General features: G+C 50.8%; 1 protein-coding gene across 2 annotated transcripts in view; it reads right to left on the bottom strand.

The window, feature by feature from the left end:
- Positions 1 to 20,038, bottom strand: part of GCK (glucokinase) — a 35,821-nt gene that overhangs the window by 15,545 nt on the left and 238 nt on the right. The window contains exons 1-5 of one of the 2 annotated variants that reach the window (XM_084615410.1): positions 17,365 to 17,425; positions 6,663 to 6,825; positions 4,596 to 4,750; positions 1,335 to 1,454; positions 113 to 208 (exon numbers count right to left, since the gene is read on the bottom strand). In XM_084615410.1, the coding sequence (XP_084471536.1) occupies positions 113 to 208; positions 1,335 to 1,454; positions 4,596 to 4,750; positions 6,663 to 6,771 (480 nt within the window). In that variant the 5' untranslated portion in view covers positions 6,772 to 6,825; positions 17,365 to 17,425. Of the gene's footprint in view, positions 1 to 112; positions 209 to 1,334; positions 1,455 to 4,595; positions 4,751 to 6,662; positions 6,826 to 17,364; positions 17,426 to 20,038 lie in introns of those variants that run through there. The other variant, XM_084615409.1, reaches the window with a different exon arrangement.

Raw genomic sequence — 20,038 nt, forward strand, 5'->3', positions numbered from 1 at the left:
TGGAGCTGGTGAGCCCGGAGAAGCCCCAGTCTTACCCCACGAGGGCGCATCCGTGCGGAGACGCTGGGGGAACTAGCCAGCACGAACAGCACAAACCATGTTTTCATCTCACCCCTCGGCGCTTGATAGCGTCCCGCAAAAGCCCCACAACGTTGTTCCCTTCAGCTCCTGATGCTTTGAAACCCTTCGTCCAGTTCAGAAGGATCCCCTGCGGGACAAGGGGACAAAAGGGTTAGATCAAAGTGCTACAAAGAGAGAAAGCAGAGAGCTAAGCAATCAGTTCTCTGATCTCAGTGGATGCGGGGTGGTGCATTACTGCTCATGCATGTCCAGCTGGGCAGTCCCAGCTCCCACAATCAGAGAATCCTAGGACTGGAAGGGACTTCGAGAGATCATCTAGTCCAGTCCCCTGCACTCATGGCCGGACTAAGTATTATCTAGACCATCTCTGACAGGTGTTTGTCTAACCTGCTCTTAAAAATCCCCAGTGATGGAGATTCCACAACCTCCCTGGGCAATTTATTCCAGTGCTTAACTACCCTGACAGTTAGGAAGTTTTTCCTAATGTCCAACCTAAACCGCCCTTGCTGCAATTTAAGCCCATTGCTCATTGTCCTGTCCTCAGAGATTAAAGAGAACAATTTTTTTCCCTTCTCCTTGTACCAACCTTTTATGTACTTGAAAACTGTTATCATATCCCCTCTCAGTCTTCTCTTTTCCAGACTAAACAAACCCAATTTTTCCAATCTTCCCTCACAGGTCCTGTTTTCTAGACCTTTCATCATTTTTGTTGCTCTTCTCTGGACTTTCTCCAATTTGTCCCCATCTTTCCTGGAATGTGGCGCCCAGCACTGGACACAATGCTCTATCTGAGGCCTTATCAGCACGGACTGAGCTTTGGAGTCTGAAGTGTGAGATCTAGTGTAAGTGTGCAAGGGAGCACATGGGTGTACAGAGGAAGCAACGAGTGTGAACGTGACGGGGGATCAGTCGTTGCTCACCTCCAAATAAAGACGCCAGCCCCTATGAAGAAAGGCCAAAGGTATTTAGGTACCTAACTCCCATTGAAATCAATGGAACTTAAATACCTTTGAGGACCTGGGCCTGAGTGTTTAAGGGATCTGCTGTGTACAGATGGGGGCTCACGCTCACACTGTGAACCACTTCCCTGGGGATGCGGGATGCAGCTCCGTGGCTCAGCATGGGAAGGGGCAGTGAAGATCAGGCATGGCTCCTCCAGTTTGCCCACAGTCGCACTCCCTCACTATTCTTTGCAGCCTCTCTCACCCTTCACCTCTGATCTGCCCGCAGGAGTCACCCTGCCTTGGCCTCACCTTGTCAATATCCTCATGCCTCACGGGGAAGGAGAATGTGAAGCCCAGAGGCAGCTTTTTGTGTTTCATCTGGTGTTTATCCAGGAAGTCGGAGATGCACTCGGAGATGTAATCGAAGAGCTGGAAAAGGGAGGCCCCAAGTCATTCCAAAATCACGACAACAGCATTGCTGGGCATTTCCCATCAGCCCTCCAACCACCAACCTCCTCCTGCCTCTGAGACACTGACACCTCCTCTATGGGACAGCTGGCTCCACGCTCCCTGTTGCTCCATGCTGCCCATTCTCTAGCCTCTACACAGGCCCATTGATTGACTTTCTGTTGCATGTTGCCTCAGTAACAAAGACTGTCAGTGATTATTACCCGGAAAACCACACGCAGTACATAAAGATTTCTACGGCGCACACGGTATAGACAGGCAGATGTCTGCAGTCGCAGCATTGCCCGCCAGATGGCACCCAGCCCTCTGGTATAATGTAGCAGCCATTGCGATGGCATTTCCTAATTCCAGCTTTGGAGATCGGCAAAATCTGTGCTCAAGGGTAGCTCTTGCCTGTCTCGGAGCTGCCAAGAGCACGCGGGCTAGCACCGCTGGCCATGGCTTCCAGCCACGCCTCTTCGGCTGAGTTGATGTGTGCAGCTGCCCAGTCCTAGCTGGAGGTACAGAGGAAATGAATACTGGTAGAGGAGGCTGGGATTGGGCAGAGCCTGGTGTGTGTGAACGTGTGTATGTGAGAGCAGATGACTTTATCTCTGCCCCAAATCCAGTTGTCTGTACCCTACTGGCCTTCCTCTGACATGCAGATTCGTTGAAGGAATTACTCTTAGATAGAGCTGGGGGAAATTTTCCTCGTCAAAATTTTTTGGGGTGGGGGAGAAAAATTCTGACATGACTTTGGTGTGTCTGTGCCAGGCAAGTGGTTAGATGATGTAGCTGCCATGTCATGGGTGGAATGTATTGTTACATAGAGAAGCTGAAGTCTTCGGGAACAATACCGAGATCTGTGACTGGTGAGTGCTGGAATTTGAGTAGAGGGATGGTATAATTCTGTGTTTTGATTTGAAAATTTTATTAGTTCAGTCCTCCCCTTCACATATTTAAGTATTTTGTGTCCCTAGTAATGGCTATTTTAACGCAGCCAGTAAAATTAATTATCCACACAATTATTGTATCTCTCTGATCATGAAATATTAATCAGCTGGATGGGAGGGGGCAGATAAAAGGGTTAAACTGGGCCTCCAAAATAAAAGATTCCTAATTTCCAGATGTGTCAAAATCTACAAACTCAGAGGCAGCAGCTTTTGCTCCTAAAGACCCATACGTGAGAACAGGACTTTTGCACCTCCGTTTTATTCTTATCACAAAGACGCTTTAGCAAAAATCAAAAGAAAAATCCTATCTGTTTTATGGCTTGGATGAAGCTAAAACATTTTTGACCCAGCTGTCTAGTCAAGCTGCCACTGAGGTTACACCTAAAAACGGACTATCAAACACACAGGTACCCCAATCTGAGGACCTTAGAATGTATTGCCTGCCATAGCTGCCATTTGAATAATTACATATTAATAGAGCTGGTCAGAAAATGAGAAATTTCAAGTTTTTTGGCAAAAAATCATTTCAATTTGGTAATGGCTGCAGCAGTGCCTCATGGGAGTTGTAGTTCAGGTCCCTAATATTCCCATTCTCCTCCACAGGCCGGGCTCCCCAGTCATACTACATCTCTCATGATGCACCACAGCCTCCCTTCTTAGTGCAGGGAGGTGGTTCACTGTGGCCCTGGCCTGGGCTTGGTGCATCATGGGAGATGAAGTCCTGCCATAGAAGAAAATGAGAGCATTAGACATGCAAACTACAGCTCCCATGAAGCACGCCAGCAGCATTTCACAACTGAAATGTTTCCATTTTTGAACATTCTTGTTTTGAACCCACCCCCACAAAAAAAAAAAAAAACCAACCCAAACCCACACACCCATATTTTATGTGGGAAGCAAGAAACCTTTTTTGTTTTGCCTAAAACCCAATTTTCCATCGAAAAACAGTTTCAACAGAAAATTTTTGTCCAGCCCTACAAACTATACCAGAAAAAAATCAATATGAATCTGCCAGGCTACCCATATTCTGTCTAGCCTTAAATCCTAAAGTCACTGGGGTCTTTTGATCTCTTCAAGACCCTACCTCAGTCTTTGCATGGCTAATGTTAGCTAAACCTGGTCTGTCCTCAGAGGCTTGTCTCTTTAGTTTTCATGAAGGATAAACAATTAAAAATCAACTAGGACAAGTTTTCCAAACTTTGTGACACAAAGAGAACTCGTGCTGAGGTGCGGGAGTATAAAGGTTGTATTGGCTTTCCTTTAGTGTGGGCTGTATAACGGACTTATGGCTTCACACAGGCTCCCTAAAGGATGGCCAATTACCATGTACCCTTGCCTCACCACTGCAGCTGGGCAAAATTTTCAGAAGAACAGCTGTTTACCAAAAAATGCAGTTTTAGGCCAACTGAAACTCTTCAAAAATTCAGGCCAAATTTGGCAAAGAGTTTTGGCACAAAAATGAAAACAAAACAAAACAAAACATTCAGTAAAGTCAAACCATTTTGTTTTGACCTTTTCGAATGAAACATTTCCACTTTTCCTTTCTAAACAAAGTTTCTTTTAAAACTTAGTTAGATTTCAAAAAAGGATAAGAAGACTTGAAAACGAAATGACACAAAAAATGAAATAATAAAAAAATTGTTTTGGCGTGAATGAAATATTTTGCTGGATGTAAAATTAAATTTTTGGAGGCTTTTCAGTGAGAAAAACTGAAAAATTTCTGTTTTGGGTCAATTTCCCCCCAAGATTTTTCAGTTTAGCCACCAAACCAAAAAAATCATGTGTTCAGCGATATGTACCACACTAAGCACAGAATATCGGAAGCCCTGCTACAGCGACTTCCCGCATGGTTCCTTTCTGGTAAAGTAAGGATATATCCATGTTTTACTCTGTACGTTACTCCTAATATCCCATAAAGAAAGTGGACCCTCCCCCATCCTTTCTGCCCCTCTGAAGGAGACCTTCCATGGCCTGTTGGAGTTGGATAGATTTAGAAAATCAATCAAACAACTTAGCTTTTTCTTCAGCACCTTTAGTATTTCTCCAGTCCAGTTGCCTTTTCATTTCCCACCCCAGCTGCCACCTGCCCATCTTCGGATTGGAGAGTTTGTCTAGGGGACGCCTGCCAGCACCTTGTTTTCACGGCTCTTTTGGCCAAGCACTCGCTCACCATTTCGGCTGTTCCCGTCATGGCGTCCTCTGGGATGGAATACATCTGATGCTTTGTCGTCACGCTCCACTGCCCTTCTTCCCCTTCACCCACTTTCACCAGCATCACACGGAAGTTGGTGCCGCCGAGATCCAACGACAGGAAGTCCCCGACCTCTGCAACGTCAGGATGAAGCTTAACAGTTCAAGAGTTACTTAGCTGTTGTCTTGTGTTTGTACTACGCCTAGCGCAATGGGCCCTGGCCCATGACTGGGTTCCTAGACGCTACGAAAATTAACAGTAGAATTCAGGGTTGAAAAATTCCCCCCAAAACTTTTTTTCTGTTGGAAAATTGGGGATTTGATTCAATGGACATTTTCATGGAAAGTATCTGTTTTTTGGGGGGGGGGAATGTTTTTGTTTTTTCCATCAAAAGGACAGAAAATTTTCAGTCCAAAACTCAAACTGTTCCCTCCCCTTCCTGTGGAAAATTTCTACTTTTTGTCAAAAACCAAAACCTGAAAAAACATGGCTAAAAATCAAAAATATTTCTGTCAAAAACGGTTTGTTTTTTCACTGAAATCTTAGGGGGTTTTGACCAAACATTTTCTGGGTTTTGGCCTCAAATGTTTGTTTTTTCAACAAAAGGTCAACTTTTTTCATGGAGAAAAAAATCCCATTTTCCGACCAGCTCTATTCCTGACTTGTCACGTTCACCGCCTGGACCCCTGCAAAGGAAGGCAGTTAATAACTCGGAAGACTTGCTTAGAAAGCAAATGGAGAAAGACCTGTCTTTTCCCTTCTACTTGTCCCTCCATTTTACAGACACGTTGGTTTCTCTCTTATGTGTCCAAATGACTCGAACATGGCTGGGTTCTGTTTGGCAATTTCAGTTTGCGGCCAGCCTCTTTGATCGGAAGCCCAGCACACCAGGTGAGCCAGCACCATCCCTAATGTCAACACAGTTCCTGCCACGGGGTTTGTCACCTATCTCTTGCTACTGCTGGAGGGAGGTGGGGGGAATTCAGGAGATTGCGTAAAGACCCACAAAACGCCTCTTTGGGGGCCAGCATAAGGACAAACCTGCCTTCCGCTGACTGAATGAGGCTCGTGCCACAGAGTCAGCGCTCGCCTCTTCCAAACAAGCCCTGGCCTCTGTGCTAGCCAGCAGAGTTTGCAAAAGATCAGGCAGCTGCCATGATCCCCTCTGATCTAGAAGACAACAAGCAGTGGAGACAGTTGCCCTGAAATCACCTAATCCTGGCAGGTGCTGGGCACCTCTTGAGAAAGGCAGAACCTCCTCATCTCCCACAGACTTCACTGGCACTGGAGGGCCCTCTCAGCAGACGGTGGCAGGACTGAGGTTCAACAGGCTGTTCAGCCCTCTCTAGCCCTTCTTCTAGTGGGTCTTTAATGGATTCCAAGGCCAGCGCGCTTAGAATCATAGACGATTAGGGTTGGAAGGGACCCCAGGAGGTCATCTAGTCCAACCCCCTGCTCAGAGCAGGACCAACCCCAACTAAATCATCCCACCCAAGGCTTTGTCAAGCCTGACCTTAAAAACCTCTAAGGATAGATTTCAGAGTAGCAGCCGTGTTAGTCTGTATCCGCAAAAAGAAAAAGAGTACTTGTGGCACCTTAGAGACTAACCAATTTATTTGAGCATAAGCATCCGATGAAGTGAGCTGTAGCTCACGAAAGCTCATGCTCAAATAAATTGGTTAGTCTCTAAGGTGCCACAAGTCCTCCTTTTCTTTCTAAGGATAGAGATTCCACCACCTCCCTAGGTAACCCAATCCAGTGCTTCACCACCCTCCTAGTGAAATAGTGTTTCCTAATATCCAACCTAGACCTCCCCCACTGCAACTTGAGACCATTGCTCCTTGTTCTGTCATCTGCCACAACTGATTGATCCCTCCCCCAACCTGCGAGGTGCACGCCAGCGGAGGGATGGTGATCAAATTCTTACCCCAGGCTGGGTGGGTCCCTGTCTCCGTGTACCCATGGGACAGTGAGAGGTGTAGGGGTGGGAAATTCTGCACTCTCATTTCCCCATGGGCGTCCACACCCTGTAGGATAATGTGTTACCTGAGCCTTCGGGTGTGGAGCGCACGTAAGTGGGCAGCATTTTCACAGAGGCTTCCTCATGTGTATCCAGCTTCAACCCCCGATCCATTTCCTTCTGCATCCGACGCATCACCTTCTTCAGATCCTCCTCTTGCAGCCGGAACTCAGACAGGATCTGCTCTACCTACGGCAGCAGAGGTGCAGGTAAGCGGGGAGGGACCCAGGCGAGTTTGTGCCCAGGAAGGAAGAGGAGCAGGGGATCTAACGCCCAAGACCTCATTCACTTACACCTAGCCTGTGCAGAAAGGACAGGCTCGGTGCATCAGGGTCCCTTGTGCAGGGAGCTCGTCAGAGGCAGTGCAGAATCCAAGAGGTCTTCTGGCCGCCCAGGAGAAAGGGAAAGCCTAGAACGCAGCATGGGCATCCAAAGTGATCAGAGTAGAGATCAAGAAACTAACCAGAAAACCATGATAACAGCTCAACCCAGCCACTCCTGCCTGGGTGTGATTTGGGGTAGTGTGACAGAGCAGCCATGGGAGAAGGAGGTGGGTAGTTACGAGTTTCACACTGTCCAAGCTTTAGGTTCGTGTGCTGTCAACTGCAGTAATAATAAGGTTTTCAGGGCCTCAGTTAAATTATTTGTTAATGTTTAATTAAAATCCCCTTAACTAAGTTTCTTTTGACCTCATAGCTTTTTGATTAGAGAAAATCAACTCAATGTGGTTTTATGGCTTTTATTTAAGAGCCTAAATGACTATAAGGCTAATTAGTTAATTATACTTCCCTAAAGTGCTAAACAATATGACAATCAGACTGAGGTTAGAACGTAAATCAGATTAATCAATCAAAGAGTTAACAATAGTACAAATTTAAATTGGTTAACTAACAATAAAAACAAGTTGAGACCAACAATGGATTCAAATCATTGCATGAGCCCAGTTAATCATTAAATTACAAAACTATATCACACCAGTAATTGAATGGCTGACGTTTTCAATCTGTATCCTTTCCCTTGTGGAAAGGATGGGCTAAAACTGGAATTTTTACAAACCCAAAATGGCCTTCAGTGATCTGTGATAAGATTTACAGTAACCTAGGTTAATTTCGTACTATGGGCTCTCACACACGCACACGACAAGTCTCTCCTCACAGGCGTTCCTGCACAGGTATCAGGAATTCTGTGAAGGAAACAAAAGGAGGAAAAGTCACTGGGGAAAGAAAAAGGATCTGCTCTTTGTCTTGCTTGATCTGTTGAGCTTCCGAGAGCCAATGAAGAACTGCAGTGTAGGGAAGCAGGCAATGTCTTCTGGCTCAGGTACCATCACGTGAGCGGGTATCAACCTCTGGTCAACTGGCTGGTTTGTGGTGTCTTGGGCTTCACTGCCCATGGGACCAGCCCAGGGAAAACAGGAGTGTCAGCCGTTTGGTTGTTGTTACGGGGATCTGGAGAGGAGCGCACTTCTTCCTTGCTTACCTGGTCTTTTAAGGTTGAGATTCAAGCTGGTCACATCTGATAGGACCTCCCCAGAGATCTTCTGGGCAAATCAGGTGATCACAGGTTTTGCACCTCAACTGCATTGTCCAGTCCTGATCAAGTGAGGCCAAGCTGACCTTTCGTCCATTCTTGGGGGCCCTCCTTCCTAGGGGACTACTTCTGTGTCCCATCCATAAGTCCACGTGTTTATCCCAAGCAAGCGATAAGGAAATAACAGGAGCTGACGCCTCCACCAAACTGTCTCAAGCCCCGTTGAATCAACAATCTAGGCTCCTCAATGGCTTCTTGACGATTAGGGTCTGGCCACTTTCCTGGTCATAACTCATAATCCATTATTCTTCACTAGGTCACACATCTCATGCTTATGCTTTCTCAAGGCCCAGGAGACCTCACGACCACAGTAAGAAGTTACAAAACTGTCATCTGTCTGGGCAACTTCGTATTTCCCCCTATCAAAGCTAAGCTGCTTCAAAAACGACTTTTAAACCCCATTACCTTAAACGTATTACAAATACAGCCAATTAAAGTTTATGCTTAATGTCTGCTTTGCTATAGCCCGCCAGGCTGGACATTGTAATTCCGCCGCCTTAAAACACCCTGTTTACTTCCCAGCATATGATGTAGCATATGTTAACATCCACCCTTGCCAACAGCTCAGAACTGCAGCCACTGGTCTGATCTGTCTTTTGTAATGTTGGAATTGGCACCAGTCTCTCCGGCTGAAACGTATTTCCTAGAGGTCCTGTCCCAAAGTAAGCAACAGTGATCTTAGACAAAGAGGACCCCAGATCTTCTGGCTTGTCCTCAGAGTACGGTCACTGAGCTGTAAGGACCATCACCACTGACCTTGACTTGCTATTTGCACAGAAAACAATGATGTGTCAGAGTTTAGTCAGCAATCTGCTGCCAGTCACTCCACACAGGCTTCAACCAACTGTGTATCTGTTCCCTGCACCCACGCCTCTGCTGTGGGGCAGCAGCCGGAGCAGACGTCACCTCTCACTCCCACTCGGAGCACGGCTCTCTGCCACTCAACCTCTCTTTCCCTTCCAGGGTGTCCTGCTCTCCTTGGGAATAAAATCCCCCAAGTGACGGAATGAGTCCCTCTCCTCCCCCAGGGACAGCTTCACAGGTTCTGTGAGGAGACTCATGCCGCAGTGGAGGTTTCAAAATGACCTAGGCAGACAGTGCAGGGGAGGTGTGACTGACAGGAAGGAGAAGGAGGACAGGGCAGGGGCTGAGGGATGTCAGAACCCCGAGGCAACAGCTGCTGTAGGCCATCAGTATTTCGTGAGGGACAATCTGGTAAGTGAAAAAGATATGGGGCCTGATTTTGTGCCGGGATCACTCCCCTGCTTTCAGTGAAGTTACTCCGGATTTGCACTCGCCAGTGAGAGCAGAATCAGGTCCATTTGATGTTGTAGAGTCGTCTCATGATTTGGAGAGGGGATGGGAGGGGATTTTAAACTCATCTGCAGTTTCCTTAACCCGCCATGTCCCACTTTCTCTTTGTTTGATGTCACTTTGAATTTCCTGGTGTCTGGGTTATTAATTTATAAATTCCTTTTAATGGTTTCTTTTCCGTCTGGAATGATGGCTACGTATTTCCAATCTCAATTCCATCCTAACCATTTTGTTTGTTCCTGGACACACGTACAAACAATGGCACATGCTCATCTGCATCCTGCTATATTTACCGTAGACCAAATATGCTTCGATGAAATGAAAATGGACTGTAAAGCAAATCAATCAGACAGTAGGTCCAGTGGGTTCTGAGGCTATTTTAATGGGTAGAACACAGCCATAAATACTGTGAAGGAACCACATACGCCCAGTGAGGGCCAGATACACACCGTGGAATAGAGAACAGTGTGTACACCCTCCTAGAGCTCAGAGGACAGTTCCCAGTTCCGATGCACTATGAAAACATCACCACAGCGGGACGATCACCATTGCTTCCCAAAGGGAAACGGCTGGAGCGTAACCCTTGGGGCATTTAAACCGAGCCTGAAGAAAACATTATACAAGTCCCCTAGAGAAGGACTTTGTACTGGTCCCCCAGGGCGGTACTGGATGGGACCTTGGGCGCTCTTCCACATCTAATCTAAATGGAGCGGTTCTTTCGTAACTTGAGGGACCGCCAGCGGTCTGCAGGGAGGCCAGCGCCCCATATTTCGTGCTATATTTAGGACAGGCTCATGCCAGTTCCTAAATATAGAAGCCTTGCATCACCCTCGTGTTTGCAATGCCCTGCCGTTTGGTAGCCTCCCTACCTCGCCCGCTCCCAAGAGTTCATGCAAAGAACCCCTCCTCCCCACCTTCTACTGTGCGTAGTGAATGGCTCGCGAACTCCTGGGTCTGGCGTTTGCACTGAGCGGGCCCCACCGAGGACACTCCAGAGCCTCAAGAGGGGCGAGAAGTGGGGAACTTAATCCCAGTGGCCAGGCAGGGCCATCACCCCTTGCTGCACCCTCTGCAGGAAGAAGACACAGGATGAGATTCAGATCCCATTTCTGGAAGGAGCATGCCACAGCATCCCAGTGCTCTGATCTGTCAGCCAGAACCCCACAGATCCCTCATTACGCACTACCCCTGATCCTCTGTCTGTGGCAGGCCCTGGGGTAATCCCCATTTCCCTGAGCCAGCGGCTCCCCCATGGGTTCATCTGTGATTATAGGACATGGCCCTCTCTTTTCTCCCTCTCCCCAACTTTCTCCTCTTAGGTGGCCCCATGACACCATCCTCTTCTCCCCATCCCACCTGCCCCTTCCCCTTTGGGACTCGACTACCAGACACTCTCCCCACTCCTCCCTGTTCTACTGTCTCACTGCTTCTTTCAAGTCACTTAGATCTAGCCTGGCTCTTCAGCTCAAGCTGTAGAGATCATCCCGCTTTGAGCTCTGGAGGTTCCCGGTGTTGGCCCACACAGTGGTCTGCCAACTATGTCTGGCTAAGACTAATAATCACCAGTACCCCAAACCTCTGCTGATGACCACTTTCTGCTCTGAGTGCCAGGTGGACCCCTCCACCCTGCCCTCTCTGATATAAACACAGAGTTGGGGATGAGGGCAGGAGGAGAAGCTGGATAGGACAGAAAAGGTTTGGCATTTATTTCCCCTGTGGGTTAATTTTGGCTTTCTAATTTCATGCATCTATTATGATGATAGGTCGGCACCCCAGTCACAGACCAGGTCCCCGTTGTGCCAGGCGCTGTACAAACACAGAGCAAAAAGATGGTCCCCGCCCCAGAGAACACACTATCTAAGGGTCAGACAAGAGGCAACAGATAGATGCCAACAGACCAATGCGGGAGTACAAGGAAACAATGAGATGCTGGCCAGCCTGACAGAAGTGACAGAAGCACCTCAGCGGCCAAATTGTTGTCAAGTTTTTGCAGGGTACGTGACAAAGGAGAATGTTAAGGAGAGATTTGGAGGAGGGTGTTTACGGGCAGCTCCTCCCAAACACAAGGGGCAGCATGGGAGAGAGCATGAACATGCTTCCTTTGCCTTCACTGCTCTGTGCCTCAGTTTCCAAAACCTCAACTGGAACACAGGGGAAACTGGTCTTTTTTCCCCCCACCCCCTGTTCACATCACTCAAAAGTGTCTGATCTGATTTTGCTCAAACTTTCCAGGAGCATTCCTTCCTCTTTGGACTGAGTCTGGGAGGTATTACTGCCGAAGCAGATTGTTGGGGTGAATTAGGAGCCACTGAAAAAGGGAGTGCAGGACAGACACCACAGCTCCACTTTAGCAACCGCAATTTATATGTCAAGCCAAAATATCTGAGAGACGCTACCTGCTGTATTGCCAGTGAAGGCCAACGCTCAGTTCACAGCAGTAGCTGAAGGCCTCACTGGCATTTAAAGTGCTGTCGTATTTGGGCTGAGTCGGGGAGAAAAAAAAGCTTTTCTTCTTAAACTAATATAATATCTTTCCCAGCCTGGGAAACAGATGGAAGCAGAGCACGATGGCGGCTATCCAGGAAGGATGTATTCAGTAAGTTTTCTTGCTGATGGTCAAAGAAAGTAGCCTGAAATATCTTTCCCATTACTCAGCCAGCTGTGACCCTGCTCTGCCACAGAGGTCCCGTGTGCCCTTGGGCAAGTTACTTAGTCACTCTGCCACTCAGTTCCCATCTGTTAAATGGGGATTACAGCCTTGACCTACCTCTCAGGGACGTGTGACAATAAATGTGCTAACGACTGTGAGCTGCTGAAATGCTCCAGTGATGGGGGCCAGGTAAGTCTCTACCTAGTGAGCCTTGCTCCAAGTTGAGGAGGTGCACAACCGTTTAGGCTTTCATTCATTTCTAGGGTTTCCTCTGGCCCTGTCATACAGTATGGGTGCACCACTTGCATTAACAAATTTATCCTTGCAACTCCCCCACAGGGTAGGGAAGGGTTAACGATCTTCATTCCAGAGATGGGGAAACTGAGGCACAGAGCACTGATGGTCAAACTGACGTCTCCGGGAGCTGGAAGCGCTTAACAACCACCAGACCTCTGTAAATGATGGAGCCGCTGGTCCGAGAGGGCAGGAAGTGCGCCTGCATCTCCTGGGCTCCAGGCTAGTGCCCTCGCTAAAACAGCATCTGTGCTCTTGTTGCTGTGATGTGGAATCAAAGTGCATGTTGCCTCGTTATTTAATGAGATGCATAAAACAGCAATAAGCTGCATGCGATGCCCTGGGCCCGTTTCCATAATGGCCGTCTTAGGATGCACAGAAGACACAAGGGGGCGTCCTACAGTTACAAGGGTATTTCCAACATAGGACTGACAACCCTGACCCCTCAACCCTGACCCCCCTCCTCCCCTCAACCACCAAACACTGACTCCCGCTTCCAACCTCGCACCCCAACAGACCCCTCTTCCAACCCCCACACCCCGACCAACCCAAAAGAGCAAATTCGTAATGTCTAAAACCAAAACAGAGTTTTGACTCTGAAAAGGAGGAGTGCCAGAGACACCACGGGACTTCGCTACTGCTACTGATTTCATGTGGAGGGTGCCCAGATACCACGGTGACGGGCAGAAGGAGAAAGCCATCGAATAAGATAATCTTTCCTTCCCATCCAAAAATACCTACCCCAGCAGATCATTATAAAAGCCCATCCACACGGGGCATCTCAGTTTGACCTCAGCAAAATCCCCTGCACGTGCCCAGGGAAGAGATGGGCTTGGCCTTGTAACTTCTGTACTAGGTCCACAATTGGACTCACACGTTACATGCACCATTGCAATTAGCTGTGAGACCAAATGGCCCAGTGTTCATCGTGACCTGCTCAGGTCAGACTCGCCGGTTGCCAAATTAGAGGCCCGTTTGGAAACGTGGCACTTAAAAGAATTGAGTTCCTGGTGTGTGTTCAGAGCTTGGGGCCACGTCCTGGCTGTGACCTCCAGGACCGCAAAACGTGACTGATTTAAAGGATGAGAAGAGCCCTCAAACAAGAGCAAAGTGGGCACAAACACTGCCCTTCTGGTTGTGTTTTACCCCCGCTTTGCACCGGGGTGAGCTAATCTGAGCCCCTTTCCCTGTCTATGTTCCCATTCTCGTGCTGCCCTGGGTGGAATTCTCCGGCCTGGTGATGATATCTAGGAGCTTGATGACCTACTGATCCCTTCCGCCCTTAAATTCAGTGCGTCTGTGACTCTATAAACTTCCCCATCCTTTGGATCCCCTGCAAACAACCTACGGCTGGTGCGATGCTGCCTGAGGAGTTCTCTCGGGGACTCACAACTCGCTGGTGCTGAGTGCAAGGATACAAAACTCGGACACGTTTTTTTCTAGATCTGTGCAAGACCAACAGCCAGGGGAGCGCTCACACAGCTACCAGCTAAGCCCTGCAGAGCTAACGGCCAGGCTGCTTTCTGGTTTGCTGCAGCCAGGAAAGCAAGCCCATTGCCGGTGTCTAGACAGAGCTCTGCCGTAACCACAGCGACAAGCTGTTTGGCCGGGTCTTCCCCATTCAATGAGAAGCGTACGCGCCTTTGGCACGTTGTGAATGGCATGAAAGGGTGTTGCTGAGCTGGGACGCGGCGAGCCCAAGCCCCTAAGCGGTGGCAGCTAGAATGTGGAGCCATGGACAGAGAATCCACCACCACCCTGGGTAATTGTTCCAATGTTTAAACTTACAAATGGGGAAACTGAGGCACAGAGCGAGCAATGACTTGCCCAATGTCATCCAGCCAAGTAGCAGAGGTGGGATTGGAACCTAGGGCTCCAAAGTCTCATTCTGATACCCCAACCACTAAGCCACGCTGCTTCCCACCCGGTGCAGCAGCCAGCAAAGCTGGCCAGGCACATGGATGAGCACAGGAAACCCCGCACCCACATCGCGAGCACTCCGAGTTCGGGGAGGGTCATCCCAGCCCCTCCGGCGGAGAAGCACGCAGAGCAGTGTCCCTCAGGGATTCTCCATCTTCCCTGCCCGCCTTGGGCCTTCCGCACAGCTGCTGCTCTCCAAGGGTTCCAAACAAAGGGGAAAGGCATGAAGCCCCCAGGTCATTCCCAGCCACAGTGCAAACCCCAGGAGCACCCACTGCTAGGGAGGCACCTGCCAATTTCAGACCCTGCCAACCATTGGCAGGGCTGAGCCCGCCCTTGGCTGATGCCAGTCTTGGACTCTCAGCTGCCCTTGGCTGCAGCGCACGTGGCAAGCCAGGCACTTGCCCCACTGCTCATCTCAAGCACTGAGCCCAGGTCCCCAACAACCACCATCCAAGCTATCCCTGCCCACCACAGGGACTGACACCAGGCCCCCAGGGTCCTCCACCTCGGGCCCTAACCCAGGCACCACCATTCAGCAAATGCCGGCTCGAGTGCCCTGGTTTCTCTTTGGCTCAGGTCGATGCCAGCTGGGATCTTTGGTTCCTGAGGCGTTGCCAGGAGCACCCCGCCCTGCTCTGCCGCAGACAGCATGCTGGGGAAAGCAGGAGAATGATGAACCCAGCACTGTCTCTGAGACCCTTGCTGGGAGTCCCCAGGGCACAGAGGGGCACTGAAAACAACCAAGCAGGGCTGCGTGCCGGAGATGAGGGGAGCGAGGAGGGGTCTTTCACCTGAGGACCACCAAGGCCTTTCCAGACATCACTCACCACAGCAGCCTTGTGACCGAGGGAGGATTAATGCACCCCCATTTGACAGGGGAGGGGCAACAGAGAAGTTAAACACACTAACCCAGGGCCAGCAGCAAAGTCAGGAAAAAAGGCTAGGAGTCCTGACTCCCAGGCTGGCAGTAGGACCCACTCCCTGGCTCTGCTGCTGCCTATTTGGGCATGTCCCGCCCCTCTCCGTGCCTCAGTTTCCCAATCTGTAAAATGGGGGTGATGCGACCGACCTCCTTTGTAAAGAGTTTTGTGATCTGCTGATGCAAAGCAGCATGCCTGGAGCTAGGCATGACTCCCACCCAGCACGGTCTGACCGGCAGGGAACAGCCCACCAAGTGCCTGCTTGTCCACACTACCTTGAACAGAAAATCACGCAGCGTAAGGGAGATGGCAGAGGTTCCTGTGGGCAGGATTCTGAGCTTACCAGGTGCAAGGTGTCCTCCTGGCTTGGTTTCATCTTTGACACTGCTCCAGTCCTTCTGCCCCCAAGAGATCGGCTGGGTCTGCTTTGCTCTGAGGACAGGGAGGAATCCTCTTGCTCTCCGCAGGCACCAAAGGCGTCTTTTGGATGCCTGCTGTGAAGCTGAACAGACTGGCTGAGCCCGTGTCTCTTGGTGCTGAACCGCTGCTGAAGTTCCAGGCTGAGGGCTGCAGATAGCACCGACAGCTTCTTCCAACCCAAAGAGACTAAAGACTCAGGAGCTGTTGAAAAAGTCTCAGTGCCCTGGGACTTGGGAGGTGGGGGTTGGCCTGGAGGCCCGTCGCCAGATCACTGACATACGTTCTGCTGCCAGGACTCTTGGCAGCGTTTCCGTAGTGCTCAGTCTCTTGCAGGCCGTTTCAGACACAGGACTGGCTCTGTTAGTGATTCTGAACTGTTCCTGGTTCCGGCCCTTTTTCAGGACACAAATCAGACTGTGGAAACATGGCCCTGTGCCCCTCCAAAGTAAACTTATTAAAGGAAAGTCTCTGAGATGAAGCACCCCAAATGTGGGCTTGTGGGGGGATTTGGGAAGCAACAATGGGAGGCAATGAGGCCTAGTGGACAGAGCAATGGACTGGGACACAGGAGACCTGGTTCTATTCCCAGCTCTGCTACTGGCCTGCTGGGTGACCTTGACCGCGTCACCACCCCCCTTGTGCCTCAGTTTCCCCATCTGTAAAGTGGGGATGATGATATTGACCTGCTTTGTAAAGGGCTTTGACATCTACTGATATAAAGTGGTTGATCAGAGCGAGGTGGGATAGTTATTGGCAGCTGGGCAGCCTGCTCCCCATACTGCCACCTCTATTAGCATCACCCACTTCGCTGAGCACGAGACTCAGAAAGGGAAAGTTCACTGGAGGGCACAGCCCTGCCCAGTTCCCCCAGGGCAACAGATTTTTCCATCTCCACTTGCTGTGACGGAACTTGTGTTCAGCTCAGCAGCGAGCTAAGCCCTGGGGTACTGGGTCTCCTGAGCTAACGGATACGCCTTCCTGTCTTGACTTCTGAGCGCCCTTTAATAGAGCTTTCTGGATGGAACCTCCTGGAGGAAAGCGTAAGGAACTGGGGTGGAGGCAGTCTGGCCTAGCAGTCACAGCCGGGCTGGTGGTGTTCACACATAGAGGTTAGCCTCAGGACTGTACTACATAGGCTGGGGTCAGAGGAAGCGCTGCCCTTGGCAAGCCAGGCACTTGCCCCCCAGAACTCACTCCTGCTCATCTCAAGCACTGAGCCCAGGTCCCCAACAACCACCATCAGTGCCGAGTTCAATAAGCAAGAGTCAGGGTCAGAGACCAAAAGAGATGGTGTGCTCGGGAGTCACAGCTGGCCAGACATCAGTGGAGCTGCCCAGACAACTTCAGGCACTAGGCACTGCAGACCTAGGTTCCGGTCCCACGGATCCTGAAGAGAGGGGGTCCAAAGGAAAAGGACAAAATGAGGAAGCTCCACCATGGCCAAGCAGTTGCTAGACAGCTGCCAGCTGATCTCTCTGATGCAACGTGTAAGGAAGGAGGGAGGGTCCCTTGTCTCTGTCCACATGTAGCTTGGAAGGCTCTAGGGAAGTGGTCTCCCAAGTTTTTGGATCGCGCACCCCCACGGTGCCGCCGAAGAAAGGAGAGGGGAAGACTTACCGCAGGCGTGTTGCCGAAGAAAGAAGGGGGGAAGACCTGCCGCAGGCGTGCAGAGCTGCCGCCGAAGGAAAAAAAGGCGGAGTGTCGTCCGGAGGCGCTCCTCCTGCCGCGGACCCCCCAGGATTCTCTGGCGCACCCCCTGGGGTGCACACACCCTACTTTGGAGACCACTGCTCTAGGGTATCCCTAGAGCTCTGAGGCACAGAGAGGCATCATGGAGTTTAAGGCCAGATGGGAGCACTAGGTCATCTGGTCTGAACTCCTGCATATCACAGGCCACCAGCCGCAGAAAGGAGATAGACTACTCCATGCCACACGCGGAGAATAGGAGGGACTGAGGTGCACCCGTGCTCCAGGCCCATGCAGGAGCAGGAAAGTGATTAAATGAGATACACCTTGGCAAGCGACCTGCACCCAGATGCTACAGAGGCCGGCAAAAAACCCGCAAGCTCACTCCCAATCTGACCCGAGGGGGGATTCCTTCTTGACCCCCACACGGCAATCAGGGAGACCCCTGGGCACATGAGCAAGAACCAGGCAGCCGAGAGAAACTGGGTACCACCTCCGAGCCCTGGCCCACCCTGTCCGGCATCCCATCTCCAGCTGTGGCCATCCCTGAGTTCAGCCTCGGCTGTCGTTGGCAGCCCCGTAATTCTCCTTCATACATGTATCACGATGCTTCTTAACACACGTCAGCTCCCAATGTGCTGCTTTTCTTCTTTTTCATCGTTTCCTAGAGTTTAAGGCCAGAAGGGACCATGAGATGATGTAGGCTGACCCCCAGCCTAGCGCAGGCATTACCGGTCGCCCAAATCCCCCTGTGCTGGGCTCAATTCCTTCGCTTAGACCAAAGCATTTCAGTCCTCAGGAGATCAAACTGTTGGGTGCTACAGGCAGGGAGCAGGAGATTGCCACCAATGCCTGAGGCCCCTGCCTTGGCAGAGACCAACCCATGCCCCGGCCAGCAGGGAGCACGGCGCAAGTGGCATGGACCACTCATTTCTCAGCCAGCAGGGGGCGCTGCAGCGGATGGAAATTTGGGGAGCCCAGCTCCCTGCACAGGCCAGCACACGGCGAACGCAGACTATGAGCCGAGCCACGAATCCCCCTGGCTCTGGGCCCTGTGTAGCTGGGATCTCCCTGCGCTAGGTGCCTGCTGCCGCAGAGTTAATATTTCACAGATCACATGATGGGCGATTGCTGGGGCTCCATGGGCCCTGCCCACTCCATGCACTGCCATTGACTCCCCCGACTGCAGGGAGATAGGATGTTGCAATCCCTGAGATGGGCACACTGCTTCCCCAAACAACATCGCAGCTTGGGGGCGAGGGGACACAGATTCCTGTCTCCTTCCTTCTTGCTCCCCCACCCAGGGAGATCACAGCACACACTGACTGCTCCCTCTGGCTCACCCCCTTGCTGAGATCGACTGTGATCTCTGAGCACACAAGGGGGATGCACATGGTGTGTGTGTGTGGGGGGGTGTAGTTATTTGCTCTAGTTCTCAAGCTCTAACTAGGTCACATGGTGGCAGGATGCTGCAGATGTCAATGGCACGAGGTCAGTGGGCCAAGGACGCAGTGAGCCCTGTGAGACACTTCTCCTTCCTACTACCCAGAGAAGTTAGACTCTATGGCAGCCCCGGATTGGGTTGGAAATCCAAGCTGTTTGCTAAGCCTGGAGTAATCGCAGACAGGCTGGTTATAATGGGCCCCAAGGGAAAGGCGGGGTGGGAGACGAGCCATCACTGGGGCTTGGAACAAGGCTGGACAGTAGACAGCCAAGCCGAAAAGCAGGCAAACAGCCCAATCGGAGATCCGAACCATAAGCCTTCCTGACAGAGCTGTGCATCGCTTCCCCGGGACTAAACATCCTGGGCACAGAACCCCCCGACCTGCAGAACCCCCGAGTCCCCTCTTCCACACCTTGGAGGAGCTGTGATCTTGCCAGATCTTGTAGATTAAAAGGAACCGAGACTGCTTGCACAGGACCTGAGCCTACAGCGGCTGTTGCACGGGGGGACCCGGAGGGGGAGCTCTCTCTTCTGAGCCAGTGCTGGCTCCAATCCGGTGCAAGGGGGCACTGTAATACCGGGAGCAGCGTGGGGAGGTTCGGTAGGGGGCACTCTCCCCTCTGTGTCAGCCTCCCCTCTGTGCCCACCATTTGCCATGTGCGTCCCCCTTCTGCGCTCTTGGCACGGGGACGGCACCGAACGTGCCGGCTTCCAGGTGAAGCAGAACGCTGACGGCCAAGCTACGCGACCCTGGGTGCAATCTCATCACAACACAGCAGCACGGACACCCAAGACTGCCGTCTGTCCGGACACCCCACGAAGAGTTGCTTCACTAGCGAAGCTGGAAATTAAAACCTGAACATTCAAAGGCGCCTTCTGAGTTTGGATGCCTCAGATTTTGGGTGGCCAAAATTGACCCGGGCACTAACTGGGTCTCCAGAAATTGAGACATCCTTGAAAAATTGGGTGTCAACTTCCCTGTCAGCAGGATCTGGAGTCGAGTGGAACAAGGGGTGATGGATGGGCACTAAATGAAGCTGGGGTTCCCAGAAAGGGCTGCCTTTTGCAGAGGTGCACCGAAGGAGTCCACCATGGGCTTAGGATGGGGCCTACTGATTAATCAGCTATCCATCCAGGCAGCACCTTCATCGCCCCACAAAG

Source organism: Lepidochelys olivacea, assembly GCF_965140295.1.
Source record: "Lepidochelys olivacea isolate rLepOli2 genome assembly, chromosome: 26".
In the NCBI taxonomy this organism is placed as follows: Eukaryota; Metazoa; Chordata; order Testudines; family Cheloniidae; genus Lepidochelys; species Lepidochelys olivacea.